General features: G+C 37.5%; 2 protein-coding genes across 5 annotated transcripts; both read left to right on the top strand.

Moving 5' to 3' along the window:
• Positions 1-1,324: 1,324 nt before the first annotated feature.
• On the top strand, positions 1,325-9,256 carry LOC129319876 (DExH-box ATP-dependent RNA helicase DExH1). Of its 4 annotated transcripts, XM_054964975.1 has the most exons (16): positions 1,325-1,662; positions 1,991-2,136; positions 2,700-2,799; positions 2,888-3,100; positions 3,233-3,328; positions 3,687-3,962; positions 4,273-4,476; positions 4,552-4,707; positions 5,606-5,698; positions 5,813-6,027; positions 7,085-7,244; positions 7,377-7,650; positions 7,730-7,922; positions 8,036-8,222; positions 8,349-8,717; positions 8,843-9,256. In XM_054964975.1, the coding sequence occupies exons 1-16, from the start codon at positions 1,423-1,425 to the stop codon at positions 8,969-8,971; spliced, it is 3,051 nt and encodes a 1,016-aa protein (XP_054820950.1). In that variant the 5' UTR covers positions 1,325-1,422; the 3' UTR covers positions 8,972-9,256. The 4 variants fall into 4 exon arrangements, with proteins under 4 accessions (XP_054820950.1, XP_054820971.1, XP_054820957.1 ...); XM_054964996.1 differs by lacking the exon at positions 1,325-1,662 and having other exon boundaries at positions 1,997-2,136; positions 2,696-2,799; XM_054964982.1 differs by lacking the exon at positions 1,325-1,662 and having other exon boundaries at positions 1,997-2,136; positions 2,299-2,799.
• A 2,640-nt stretch (positions 9,257-11,896) lies between these two features.
• On the top strand, positions 11,897-12,842 carry LOC129303526 (dof zinc finger protein DOF3.5). Its single transcript, XM_054942903.1, has 2 exons — positions 11,897-12,007; positions 12,089-12,842. The coding sequence occupies exons 1-2, from the start codon at positions 11,952-11,954 to the stop codon at positions 12,717-12,719; spliced, it is 687 nt and encodes a 228-aa protein (XP_054798878.1). The 5' UTR covers positions 11,897-11,951; the 3' UTR covers positions 12,720-12,842.
• The last annotated feature ends 1,135 nt before the right edge of the window (positions 12,843-13,977 follow it).

Raw genomic sequence — 13,977 nt, 5'->3', positions numbered from 1 at the left:
TACTTAGCCATCGTTATGACTAATTAGCAAAGTCACTAATTGAAAGAAAGATTGAGACGGTCTTTAATAAGGAATAACATAAATGCATAAAATAGATTGAAGGGAATGATTAAAAAAAAGGATTGACAGAGAAAAAAAGAAGAGCAGAAGGACACTTGAATGGTGAAAAGGAATCGGAATGAACTCATGAATGACAACCCAGTTTGACAAAGAAGGAAACCCATTATTGGAATGACGAATGAGATCAATGAAGAATGAAACTCAAACCAATAAAGAAGACTAACCCAAATCTCTTACAAATTTAATGAAAAACAAACCGATCTAAAAAAAGAAGAAGAAGAATAAGAAAATAAAGCTTTCAAATGAGCCATATCGATTTGTTATATATTGATTTGCCATTTATCTTTCGCTTGTCATTGATGATTGTGGTTTCTAACAGGGAAGAACCATAAAAGGTGATTGATAAAAAATGGAATAGAAGGTTCACCATAAATGGTGGAGATCCCCAGCTTATCGATTGCTTGTGGCCGATCTCGTTTGTCTCCTCACCCATCTTACTCACTTTCTTGCTCCAAGTCATTCCCATCCATCTCATCTTTGCGTTATACTTTTTTGGAAAATATCCAACTCCATGCATTTTTGTTTAATTCTAATGTGGAGTTTAGAGTCTAACATGAAGTTGAGTTGGGATAATTTTTATTTCATTAAGAATTATTTGTGCCATGTCAAATTATTGAAAAAAAATACATATCATTCACTAAACAACAAGATTAAAATTCTGAACATCTGAAAATTGAGTCTTGATTGAATTAAAACTCAAAGAACTAACACATTAGTTTTTTCTAAATTTTTTCCTAAAGCGTTGCTCCCCTTTCAGGAAAAAAAACATTATTCTAATGCAGAATTTAGAATTTAATATGAAGCTGAGTTGAGGTAATTTTATTTTTATCAAGAATTATTTGTGTCACATCAAATTATTCAAGAAAAAATAAAAATCATTTACCAATAAACAAGACTAAAATTCTGAACATATAAAAATTGAAGAATTAAGCTGTGTTAAAAGATTGAGTCGTGATTGAGTTAAAACTCAAAGAATTAAAATATTAGGTTTTTTTTTTATAATGTTTCCTAAAGTGTTGCACCCCTTTTAGGGGCAGAAAACATGACCCATAAATGTATTAATATTATTGAAAAACATTAATTTAAGTTAATGAAATCATGGCTAACTGTAAATCATTGTTCTTAAAAAGTAATAAATAATTTAAGATCAAGGTCCTAGACAAACTCTGAACATGGGCAAATGAAGCTGGAAGAATACAAAATGCGCGCCGCTAGCAAGGCTCAGCCCAACTGTCCAAAAACCAAACCCCAGTGCAGTTAGCATGTTTACCACTCGGCAGCCACCGAATTGCGGCGTTATAAATGTCCATCTGTTCTAGGCCTTGGCATTTCTTCGCAAAACACCCTCACGTTCCGAAGCTTCCGGGCCGGCCACGAGTCTCGACATCGAACATGTCTTACCGACCCAATTACCGAGGTGGACGAAGGGGTGGCGCCACATCTTCCGGGCGCGGCGGCGGCGGCGGCGGGCGTGGAGGCGGAGGGCAAAGGTGGTGGGACCCTGTATGGCGAGCCGAGCGCCTGAGACAAATGCAGGGCGAGGTAATATCACGGATCAAATTATACTCCCATGTTAATTCCTTATTTGCTGAGCAAATAATATTAAGATATATTGGGCCCGATGTTATTTTGTTTTTAATGCTTGTCTCTGAGATGTTTTGCGTGACAAGGGGATTGAGTTGCATAGTTTTTAATTGGCAAATCGGTTTGCAAAACTAAAAGCTAAAATTTTTTGCCGGTCTCTCTGACGACAAAGGCATGCAAAATGATTGATAATGACAGCTTAATGTTGTTTCAACGAACGGCGTCTAGAAATCGAAATATTCCTTTGTTAACTGGGGTTTTATTTATTTATTTTTGTGAGATGCAGAAGGAAGTCTTTGACGAGAAAGAATGGTGGGATAAGATTGAGAAGATGAAAAGAGGAGGAGAGCAAGAGATGATCATTAAGCGTAATTATAGTCGTGAAGACCAGCAAACCCTCGCTGACATGGCTTATGAACTTGGGCTGTACTTGTAAGTCCATTATATACTTTTTTAGTCTGTCATTCCACAAAAAACTGAAGTGGGATGGCACGTCTGAGGCAACATTTTACCATGTTTCTCCAAACAAGCTTAATTGAAAGAAAGGGGAAGAAGTTTAACGTGCTGCCCATGTTACCTGGGGTTGAACTGTAGGCTGTCCGTTTTAATTATTGCAGACAATATGCAACTGCGCACTCATCAGCCGGCGGCTGGGGGAATAGATGCTCTACTTTCTCCGATATTCTTCCATTTTCACTCCTTATCTTTGGTTCCTCCCCTCCCTGAATTTTGATCCTTTAACCTGATGTTATATCAATGCCGTTGTGTGCTTATATGTGCTCTCTACCAGCAGTCTTATGGCGTCACCTTGGATTAAGGGATACTTTACTATGTGCTTTACCTAATGCTCAGCTGTGATTGAATTTACTGGGATAGCCATCTACCATGTATATACGTGTGGAAATAGAAACATTTAATTCGATACTTTGATAATTCTGACATTTTTATCCTGTCTGACATTTACTTCACGTGATTTTGTGCTTGGGCAAAGGAAGCCATGCATATAACAAAGGGAAAACTCTCGTCGTTAGCAAAATTCTGTTGCCTGATTATCGTGCTGATCTTGATGAACGTCATGGATCCACACAGAAGGAGGTCTAGTATATCATTATTTATATGACGAATAACCATTTTTTGCCAGAAAAATTTTGTAAATCCATTCATGGTTGTGAGCTTTCTGCAGATTAAAATGTCCTCAGACATCGAAAGGAGGGTAGGATCTCTTTTGAATAATACCCAACCCCGTGGGGCAGGATCAGTTAATGTGCCTTCCACAACAACCAATGAGAAGCAAAAGCAAACAATAACTACTATAAAACTTCTTTCTGCCGAGCAGACTGATTCTTCCAACGAGAAACTTAGTGTTGAACTCAAAGAAAGACAGGAGAACATGCAGGTGCATAGTCTTTTTTGACATCTAAATGTCAACGTAATATCATTTTTCATATTAATTTTGTTATAATTTCTTTACTTATATGTTGCCTCTTAAAACTGCTGTCAGAGTTAAATTTTATGTGTTTATGTGCAGGCGAGTGATAGTTTGAAAACAATGAAGTCATTTAGGGAAAATCTTCCCGCATTTAAAATGAAGTCCGAGTTTCTGAAAGCAGTTCAAGAAAATCAGGTGGGCAAATTGTCTATCCATAACTCAACATTATGCCTTATATAATATAGTTGATTCACCAGCCTCGGTATGTGCAGCTTTCACTTTTTTTTTTCTTTATTAGATATTAAATGATTGAAACAAAATGAAGGAGTTTTAAAATTTCTATGACTTCCTATTTCTTGGAATGTGATAGATAATAGATTATATGAATATCTATTAAGGAGGGTTTCATGCGTTTAACATCCGCCTCGTAGGATAGGATCTCATTTAAAGTTTTGCTTATAATTATTCCTTAATTATCACCAGTTGCAGTAGTTTAAAGATTAAAATGATGATTTCATATCAAAAAGTAAAGTTTGACTCACGAAAAGTGCAGGTATTGGTAGTTTCAGGAGAGACAGGTTGTGGCAAAACAACTCAGCTGCCACAGTTCATTCTAGAAGAGGAGATATCATGTTTACGTGGAGCTAGTTGCAATATAATTTGTACTCAACCTCGTCGTATATCTGCAATTTCTGTTGCAGCTCGAGTATCAGCTGAAAGGGGGGAGAGTCTTGGTGAAACAATTGGTTACCAAATTCGACTTGAAGCAAAACGCTCAGCTCAAACACGCCTCTTATTTTGCACCACTGGCGTATTGCTTCGTCGGCTGGTAATTTGAATTTTTTCCATTTCAAACAATTCCTGTTTTTAATACTCCGTTCCTGCATTGTTTGAATTTTAGTTTCTTTTCCTTGACTATAGAGTGTCATCCCTTGAGATTTAAGTTGTGTTTGTGTAGAAAGTATATATAAAGGTGACAAAATTTCAGGTCACAAGTTTAGTAAGGTCACTGGACATTCTGTGTTGTGTATCATTATTTTTTGGGCAAAAAAAGGCCTCTGACTAGTACCTGCACGTAGGATATTCATAAATTCTTGCCTGCAACTTGTGGCATTTACTTTTCTTTCCTGTTTATTCAGGTTCAAGACCCTGAGTTAACTGGGATTAGTCATTTGATGGTAGATGAAATCCATGAAAGAGGGATGAATGAAGACTTTTTGATCATAATTTTGCATGACCTTCTGCCTCGCCGTCCAGATCTGCGCCTCATTCTAATGAGTGCCACCATTAATGCTGACCTATTCTCTAAGTACTTCACCAATGCCCCAACAATGCACATACCGGTATCGCATATTCTGTAGGTTTCAGTTCGTTTTTCCCCACATATGTAGTAATTGTTTTTGCGTATCATGTGCCAGGGATTTACTTTTCCTGTTGTGGAGCTCTTCCTAGAAGATGCACTGGAGAAAACTCGATACAGCATCAAGTCAGAGTTTGACAATTTTGAGGGGAATTCAAGGAGGAGGAGAAAACAAGAAGCTCCTAAGAAGGATCCTCTGACTGAATTGTTTGAGGCATGTATATTTGACCTATCATACAGTGTAGGGAGTTTACGTGATGTATAGAGATGCCATGAACTCTGTTTTGTCTTCTTGGGTTGCATTCATGTTCGAAGGCGACTTTGGTGTTATGTCTTTACTGTCTTTTTTGTTTTTCGAGGAAAGGAGGAGTTCAAGTGGAGTTTTATTTTTGGTATTTTTATAACTGGAGTCTTCAAAAAAATGATCTATGGCTATAAAGTTCTAGAATGATTGTTTGAATATCAAGGAGTTCAGAAATTATTAGATTAGATTGTTTCTTGGAGGATCAGGTGGCAACTTCCTAATGGAAGCAATTATAACTTTTTGTTGAAAGGCAGATTGCAATGAAGTCCCAGAAGGGATGCTCTTTTTGTGATGACATCATCAATGGATTCAATTTTTTCACCTTGGAGAACTTATCTGGGCATGCTGGTGAAATGTGTGTTAGCAATATGATCAGTGGTTTAGTAATTTGAGACTGTAATTGCTTTGTGGTAGTTAGGTGAATCTAGACACTGTCTTAAATGGCTTTAGGTGTTGGGACGTAGACTTATGCTTGGTTTGGAATGTAGTTTCTGCTTGTAAGATATAGTGCCTTTTAGTTTGTGAAAGAACTTGTACTTTGCTCCCTGTGAAGAATTGAATGTAAGATGCTTCTCTTTCCTTGTAATGCTTCTATTTGAGGCGCCAATGACTTTTTTCAGTTTTTCTTTTTTGGGTGATTTTTCTGGAAATTTGTTGACTAGGATTTTCTTTAGGCTTTTCATGTCATTGGTTATATGGTAAGCTTTGTTTCCTTTTGAAAGCTTCTTACTGTAGATTGGCCTGTATTTTAATATATAGTGTTTGTGATGCAATTGCATGTATAATGTTTTACGTTTGTTTATTGCAGGATATTGATGTAGACAATCACTACAAAAATTACAGTTTACATGCTAGAAAGTCTCTTGAAGCTTGGTCTGGTTTGAAGGTTGATTTGGGTTTGGTATGTGGTCTATGCTTTTGTTCAAATGTGCTGTTCGTCACTTGATCTAGGTGAGTCCTTTTTCAAACAGTACTCAACTTCTCTTATTCCATTTTATTTATTATGATGTTTCAGGTAGAGGCAACAATTGAATATATATGTCGAAATGAGGGTGATGGAGCAATTCTTGTATTTCTTACTGGCTGGGATGATATTTCCAAACTATTTGACAAACTTAAAGGAAATAACTTTCTTGGAGATCCTAGCAAGTTTCTGATTCTTCCTTTACATGGTTCAATGCCTACCATCAACCAACGTGAAATATTTGACCGTCCTCCTCCTAACAAGAGGTAAGCCCTTTTCTTTTGCTGATCTTATTTGAAACATTTCTGCTTGGGAAGTAAGCTATGAAAAGTTTGAGCAGTTTTTATGTCCTCTTCGTGGGTTTCTGCCAACAGTTTCTTTAGGGATTGTTTCTTTTACATCTTCAAAAGGATTGGAGGGTTCTTTTGAGTTAGAGCCAGGTTTTCCCCCTTTTGTTTCTGATTTTGGTGAAGATTTCTTTTCCTCTTTGTTTCTCTTCTCATCATTAATATTTTTTTCTAATTGTGCTATAGTTAACAAAACATTATGGGGTGGGTTTTACTTGTGGAAAAGTCACTAATTCAATATAAAGCTACCATTTTCAGTTTATTTAGTATTTATTTATGCACTGGATATTATTGTTCATGTTAGTTGATGCGTACAATTGAACCTTTGATTTATGAGTTATGTAAGAGCTAAAAGGATGCATTCTGGAAATTATGGCAGAAGCTGCATCTGTTGCAGTCAACTGAAATAATCATGGCATTTTGGCCAATTGTTAGATTACCATAGATTAATTGGTTCAAGCAAATGGGTGCTATTTGGGTGACACTTTAACTAAAATCATTCAATCTTGTTTTGCTGTTGCTGCCTTCCATGCACAGCGCTGCCTCCTTTAATGTTCTATTAGCTCACAAGAGCATCATCATATTCCATATACAAGATTTAAGCCTATGCCCTTCTGCTTTCTTTCATCTGATAATATATATATATATATATATTCTGTCCTGGTCAGTACAAACTTTTGGAAAATCTACCTGTATTGTGGGGTTGACATGGTCCTTTTTTTGGTTATTTGTTCGTTATGCTGTTGTTGATACTTTTAGAATTTCATAAAATGATATATGATTTTCTTGTCACATCTGCCTTTTATTCTGTTAGTGGTGTTACAGTGCATCAACCTTGTTGATCTACACTTCACAGTGTTGTTTAGATTAATTCTTGTCATAAAATGATATGATGTGATTGTGTTGTTGTCATGTATCTTAATATCTTGTCATTTTACCTCTTCTGGTTTTGATTAATGTTACTCTGCCAATGTAGAAAAATTGTAATCGCTACAAATATTGCTGAGAGTAGCATCACCATAGACGATGTATTATATGTCATAGACTGTGGAAAAGCAAAGGAGACTAGTTATGATGCCTTAAACAAGCTTGCCTGTCTGTTACCATCATGGATTTCAAAGGCTTCCGCTCATCAGGTATTGACACATGGGTAGTTTTTATGTTGGGGAACATCTCACACTGCTGTGGCTGACTGATCGAGCTTGTAATGATTGCTGAATTTCTTAGTCACTATAGTTTTTATTTACTAATGGGAGAGAATGTGTCAGAGACGAGGGCGTGCTGGTCGTGTGCAGCCTGGAGTTTGTTTTAGGTTGTATCCAAAAGTGATCCACGATGCAATGCCTCAGTATCAGTTGCCTGAGATTCTCCGGACACCATTGCAAGAGTTGTGCCTGCACATCAAAAGCTTGCAGCTTGGAACTGTAGGATCATTTCTAGCAAAAGCACTTCAACCCCCAGATCCTCTTGCTGTGGAGAATGCTATTGAACTTCTGAAAACAATTGGGGCATTAGATGATAAGGAGGAGCTTACTCCACTGGGTATATTATGCTGTATATTATTATCTCCATTTGTGAGCATTGGCTTTGGATGTTATCTGAATTGATTTTCATCTAATAGGTCGGCATCTTTGCACCATGCCCTTGGACCCAAATATAGGGAAGATGCTGCTGATGGGTTCTATTTTTCAATGTCTCAATCCTGCCTTGACTATAGCTGCTGCTCTTGCATATCGGGACCCATTTGTCTTACCCATAAACAGAAAAGAGGAAGCTGATGAGGCAAAGCGATCTTTTGCTGGTGATTCTTGCAGGTTGGTTATATAGCCAGGCACTGTGCTCGTCTCTGACAGTGTTACAATGGATTTTACAATTTTGACTGTGCTTGTCTTTGAATATTGAAATTCAAGATGTATATTTGATTCAGTGATCACATAGCCCTTCTGAAAGCATTTGAAGAATGGAAGGATGCAAAACGTAGAGGACAGGACAGGCAATTCTGCTGGGATAATTTTCTTTCTTCGGTAACCTTGCAGATGATTGATGATATGAGAATGCAGTTTCTCAATTTATTATCAGACATTGGATTTGTTGACAAGTCCAGGGGCGCTAGTGTAAGATATTGGTCTCAAATTTATATATTAATTGAAATGTCTTTTCCCATAGCTTCTTCAAAATTTGTTTTCCTCTCTCTTGAACGTGTTTTGGTTAACAGATATCCTATTGACTCATCTATTCAGGCTTACAACCAGTACAGCCATGATTTGGAGATGATTTGCGCGATTCTTTGTGCTGGGCTCTACCCAAATGTTGTGCAGTGCAAAAGAAGAGGAAAACGGACAGTTTTCTACACTAAAGAAGTTGGGAAGGTTGATATCCATCCTGCATCTGTCAATGCGGGGATTCATCTCTTCCCTCTGCCCTACATGGTGTACAGTGAAAAGGTTAAAACGACCAGTATTTATATCAGAGACTCAACCAACATATCAGATTATGCTCTACTTCTATTTGGTGGTAATCTTAACCCTAGTAAAAGTGGGGAGGGCATAGAGATGCTGGGAGGTTACCTTCATTTCTCTGCTTCAAAGAGTGTCGTTGAGCTAATAAGGGTAATTTCTCTTAATCTTCCCCCCTCTCGTGTTATTGTTTGTTTCTCTCTCTCTCTCTACTACAGCCTTGAATATTCGCTTGAGCCATGCATACACAAAATATCTCATGGTAATGAGATTGGCAGAAATTGCGCGGGGAGCTTGACAAACTATTAAACAGAAAGATTGAAGAACCAGGATTGGACATTTCTGCTGGAGGAAAGGGAGTGGTTGCTGCTGCCGTGGAGCTACTGCATAGTCAGAATACAAGATGATCGTTTTTCCGGGGCTGACGGCATCCAGTTTGAGTTGGTGCGCCATATTGTTTGCTCGGGCTACAGTGGGATTGCATTGCATCTGTGTGCAGGCCTCACGTGGCCTCCCTCCATAAGGAAGCAACCCTATATTTTGCTTAAGCCCTCCCCAGATATTAATTAGGACTATTCAAATGTAAGTAGCATTGTCGTCTCACCATAATTTATATGCTCGATTTGTCCTTGCTAGATTGTACTTGTGCGTTGTAATTGACTGAGGGTACTAATAATGGTAAGTTTGATTGATATGCAAAATGAAACAAAGAAACATGTTACCATAAAATTTAACGAAAAAATTGTGTTCTTTAATTTGATAATTTACGGTGGCAGTGAAAATTATGTAATTGGAGTGTGGGGGAACCGCCCGTCATACGTCTTCAGTGCATCTGCTTTCCATCCAAGGCAACCCAGGTGTTGGGGCTCGATTTCAAGAGGAAAACAAAGTTTCTGTTTTTACGAGTCAGCAGGACAACTCTCTAGCTATGATTCACAGGCTGAACCTACTAGGATTGTCAAATTCGGTATCACGACGCTAAAATGCTAAATACCAGGACGCACGCACTGTTGAATTGAACCCACTCATTTTCAACCCGTGCCAAGCCTCGCGCTAGAGAGAGGGTTTGTGCAACAGATCACACTCATCGAATCATAAACCTTGTTGGAAAGCCAATAGTTGTCGTGGCTTTAATCATCTGCTCTTTCTTGAATGGTTATTTTACGCCCACTCCCTTCGAGAAACCTTGGTATCATCTAGAAGCAACCCGATTTATCTTTAATTTAGGATCATATTCTTATTCTTCTCTTCTAAACACTCTTCATTACATTGGTTAATGTCCAGCCTAGTGTTGGACATTTTGGATTGGTTTTAGTGCTTCTTGTCATGGGATCATTACTTTTTCTCCAAAAAATTAGTTCAATGAGATGTTCAGCACAACCACTTATATATCTTAAACTCTTCCCAACTCCTTATGAAGTGGGACGAAAGAACTCTTCTGACTAATTCGTGACGCTTTCATCACAGGTGATCCACTGAAGGGGCAAACTTGGATTTGGCTTTGATATATTTTGTCATGTAACCACTACTCTCTTATTAAAAAGTTAGTTCAATGGGATGTGCAGTGCACTCATTTATATACCTTAAACCCTTTTCAAGTTCTTTCGAGATGTAATAGCTTTGTATGATATTATTGTGTCACAACCTTTTTGTCACACACACGTGTGTGTCTGTGTATTCATGTAAACTCATTTAAAAAATAAAAAATAGAAGAAAAAAAGCTACTATATAAAAAAAAAGTACAACGATTGGGCCCTATAGTGGTTGACTGTTGAAGAAAGTAGAGTCATGAAACAAAGAAACATATGAAAGAACCTGAATGACATCTGTTCAGAAGTTCGCACGAGATATTTTGCTGCCGATGTGAGTTCTGTTGTTTCCTCGGGTGATAGCTAACTTAGTGGTGAGTTTCTGCTTACAAGATCTTTCAAACACAGAAGCATATGTGCTGGCTGCTTGGTAATCTTATATTTTGTAAGATACACAACGAATTACTTATGACAGTTTTTTTTTTTTTTCTCCGGGTGTGGGAAATTTTAATTCTCTCCTATCTTGGTGCGTAAGCAAAGATCTTTAAATCCACGTGCGACATCGTATTTGCAAAAATTTAAAAGTCTGCTTTGAAGGACTCTCATAATCATGTCATCTCAATTTCAAGCATTGTCTATTAATTTACTTTGTTTGGCAATTTTTTGAGCTGTTTCTCGGGCAAGCATCTTTGTGAATAAGGATAGAGAGATTAAGCGATTACCCTTTGGCATCGATTTTCGCATGTTTCGTGGGCATTTTGCGACAAAACTAAGTGACTTTTGATGAGAATTATGGGAGCAACATCCGAGATGCCCATGATCCAAGAAATAGGAGTCAACGATTGACGTTTATATGATCACCGTGAGAGAGACATTCCTTCCTAAAATGCTTGCTCTTCCCACATGACCAAAAGACACCTAGTGAAGCAAATAATTTGCTTATCAGAGTGGCTACTACATTCTCAGAGAGCAGCGAAGCAAAAGTAGAACTTCAACTTCTGGGTTAACAATCTTTTAGGTCTGACCGCGTTAACAAATCAGAAAAGATGACGAGTATCCGATTTAACTAATGATTAATGACGTTATACATAGTGCCCGGTATCGAACGTCTTTCATTCCTCTGAGCTTATTAGACAGAAATAAGTGGGAACGGAACACTATATATGACCATTTTTGGCCCAAAAAGAAAAAAGGAAAAGAACACGATGTTAATGACTATGTCACTGCTGCAAAATCTACAAGCTAGGCTCATTATAGTAAAACTTTCTTTGCAGAGAGTGGGATTGGTTTAAGATGTTATATAAATTGATTTGGAACTCTTCCATGCTTTTTCTGTGCAGTGCTCAAGGGTTAGAAAAATGATAAATCTATTAGAACTTAAAAAAAAAATGATTATATGATCAAATATCATAAAGTGTTACTTTTACACATCACTTGAGCATTTGCACAATATAAAGCACTAGAAGCTAAGGAATCCATATCCATGGGAAAATGAGGTTGCATAGGCGTTTGTAAGGAACGTGAAATGGTATAATACCGAGGAGTTTGCTTCCTCACTAACCCTCATATCATGAAGCAACGTAAGAGCAAACACCGACACCATGTAATTAGCCTACGGAATTGTGAAGCACTACCTAGACTGCCTACACCCATGCATGCGCTCTCATGTGCACGCCCTCGAGGCGCATTCCCTCTCATCCTCGTGCACTCCATCCACCCTTGTGTGTGTATATATATATATATCTGAAAACCTATCGACTCCATACCAAGCAATTTACATATATATATTTGTTGATATCTCTCTCTCTCTCTGTCTCAAGTGTCAGATCGATGACGGGTAGAGAGGGCACGAGAGAAGATGGAGAGAGCGTGGAAGCATAATACGGAGATATCAGTGTCACCTAATTGCCCAAGGTGTGGGTCATGTAACACCAAGTTCTGCTATTACAATAACTACAGCTTAACTCAGCCTCGCTACTTTTGCAAGGGCTGCAGAAGGTACTGGACCAAAGGAGGATCCCTCCGCAACGTCCCCGTTGGTGGTGGCTGCCGGAAAACCAGGCGCCATGCTTGCAAGACTTTACTCAGACACTCCGCCTTGCCTTCGCCACATGCTGCTAATCGCCATCCCTCTGCTGTTTCGCCTTCTAGCTCCTCATCACTGCCATCTGATCATGCTCCCCATATTGATCTGGCACTGATTTATGCGAATTTTCTCAATCAAAACCCAGATTCAAGTCATCAGGAGCCACATCATCATCAACTCATGAAAACACTGGGTTTTGATCCTTGCGTAGAGTATTCCAGTCTGTCCGACATAGTTTGGGGTCTCTCGCAACCATCCACGATAGAATCGCATTTTGATGTCGAGAGTCATCTTCTCGGTGGGTTATTTAACTCCATGCAGGATCATAAGGAGGACAGAATAATTGGTACTAGTAGCGATTTTGAACTACCGCCATTACCTGGTGAAGACGTAGCCTCGCAGTATGATATGATGATGTGGTCCGATTCTAATGACGAGACGATGGTCGTAAACCAGGCGACACATGGAAGTGAACCTCATGTTTATTGTAACTGGGGACCTTTTCGTTACCCGACGAATGTTTCTTTTCCCAGCCCTTGATTGCACTTGTGTCTCTTCATTCTTGCCCTGCTTCATGTTCACTAAGAATGAATCCATATTACTGAATAACTATATTATATATGTAAACAATTTTAACTCTCGTTGTATGGCTATGATCATTATAATTACACTGGGGTTTCAGTTATGGTTTTGCCAGGTCACGGTTTGTTCATGCTACCAAGATTTTTATAAATCATAAACGGAAGTTTTAGTTCTGCAAACTTCCTTGTTACAAAGGGATAGAACACAGTTGGGATAGACGATTTCAAGAAGAAACTTCTAAATAGTTCTTTTTTGTCAAAAAACATATAAATAGTTTATGATTAAATAGTTCTTTTTTGTCAAAAAACATATAAATAGTTTATGATTCTTTTTCACCACTTATATATATATATACTCCCTCAGTTAAAAAATATAAGGCATTTTTAATTGAATTTCACTCCCAATAAAATAGTTAATTACTTTTAAATTAATCATATCTTTTCATATTTACCCCTATTAAACACCCTACAATAAATATAAAGTTATTATTAATAAAAAAACTTTTAAAAAAAAGCAATAATTATACCTTAAAAAACTAAAAATGCCTTATATTTTTTAACATTTAATTTTTTAAAAAATGTCTTACATTTTCGAGCGGAGGGAGTATGTCTTTTTTCAGTATATTTGATGTGGCACTTCTACTCAAACCAAATTAAGTCCACTCACATTTAACATCTCAACGTTGTGCCTTTGTTTTTTACACTTTTTTTAGTAAATTTTATGGCCTCTAGCTTTCGTTGTTTAGTTCTCTTCCGCTTGCATGAATGATGAACCCCCATTTTTTTTAAGGCAAACTACAAGGGGTGATTGCACATTTCATGGGAATTATTCTTCTAAAAATAAAGGTTGATCTGTATTGTAGTCCAGCCTAAATAGCTTGGAAACAGTCTTGTTTTGAAGGAGATGCTCTAAAATTCTTCTGTAAATTGAAGAAAAATAGACAAGCCCCTCTCAAAAAAATTCAGAAAATGCTATTCATATTTGACGTTCATCTTTCCTTCAACCTGACAAACAATATTAGTAGAAGCTTCTGAAAATACATACGCCTTATGGTTCCAAGGAATATTCAGGAGATATATATACTGGAACAATAACGTTTATCCAAGGATTATATATACAGTCAAGGTGATAAGAATTAATTACCTGCAACATTTTTTTCTTTACGTTGAAGAAATATTTGAATTCTCTTAGCTTGAAACTATTTGTAATTTTTACT

This window comes from Prosopis cineraria, unplaced genomic scaffold (assembly GCF_029017545.1).
Source record: "Prosopis cineraria cultivar Desert tree isolate PC_DT_omini unplaced genomic scaffold, ASM2901754v1 PC1, whole genome shotgun sequence".
Lineage (NCBI taxonomy): Eukaryota > Viridiplantae > Streptophyta > Magnoliopsida > Fabales > Fabaceae > Prosopis > Prosopis cineraria.
The sequence above is the reverse complement of the archived record's forward strand: the minus strand, read 5'-3'. Positions and strand labels throughout refer to the sequence as shown.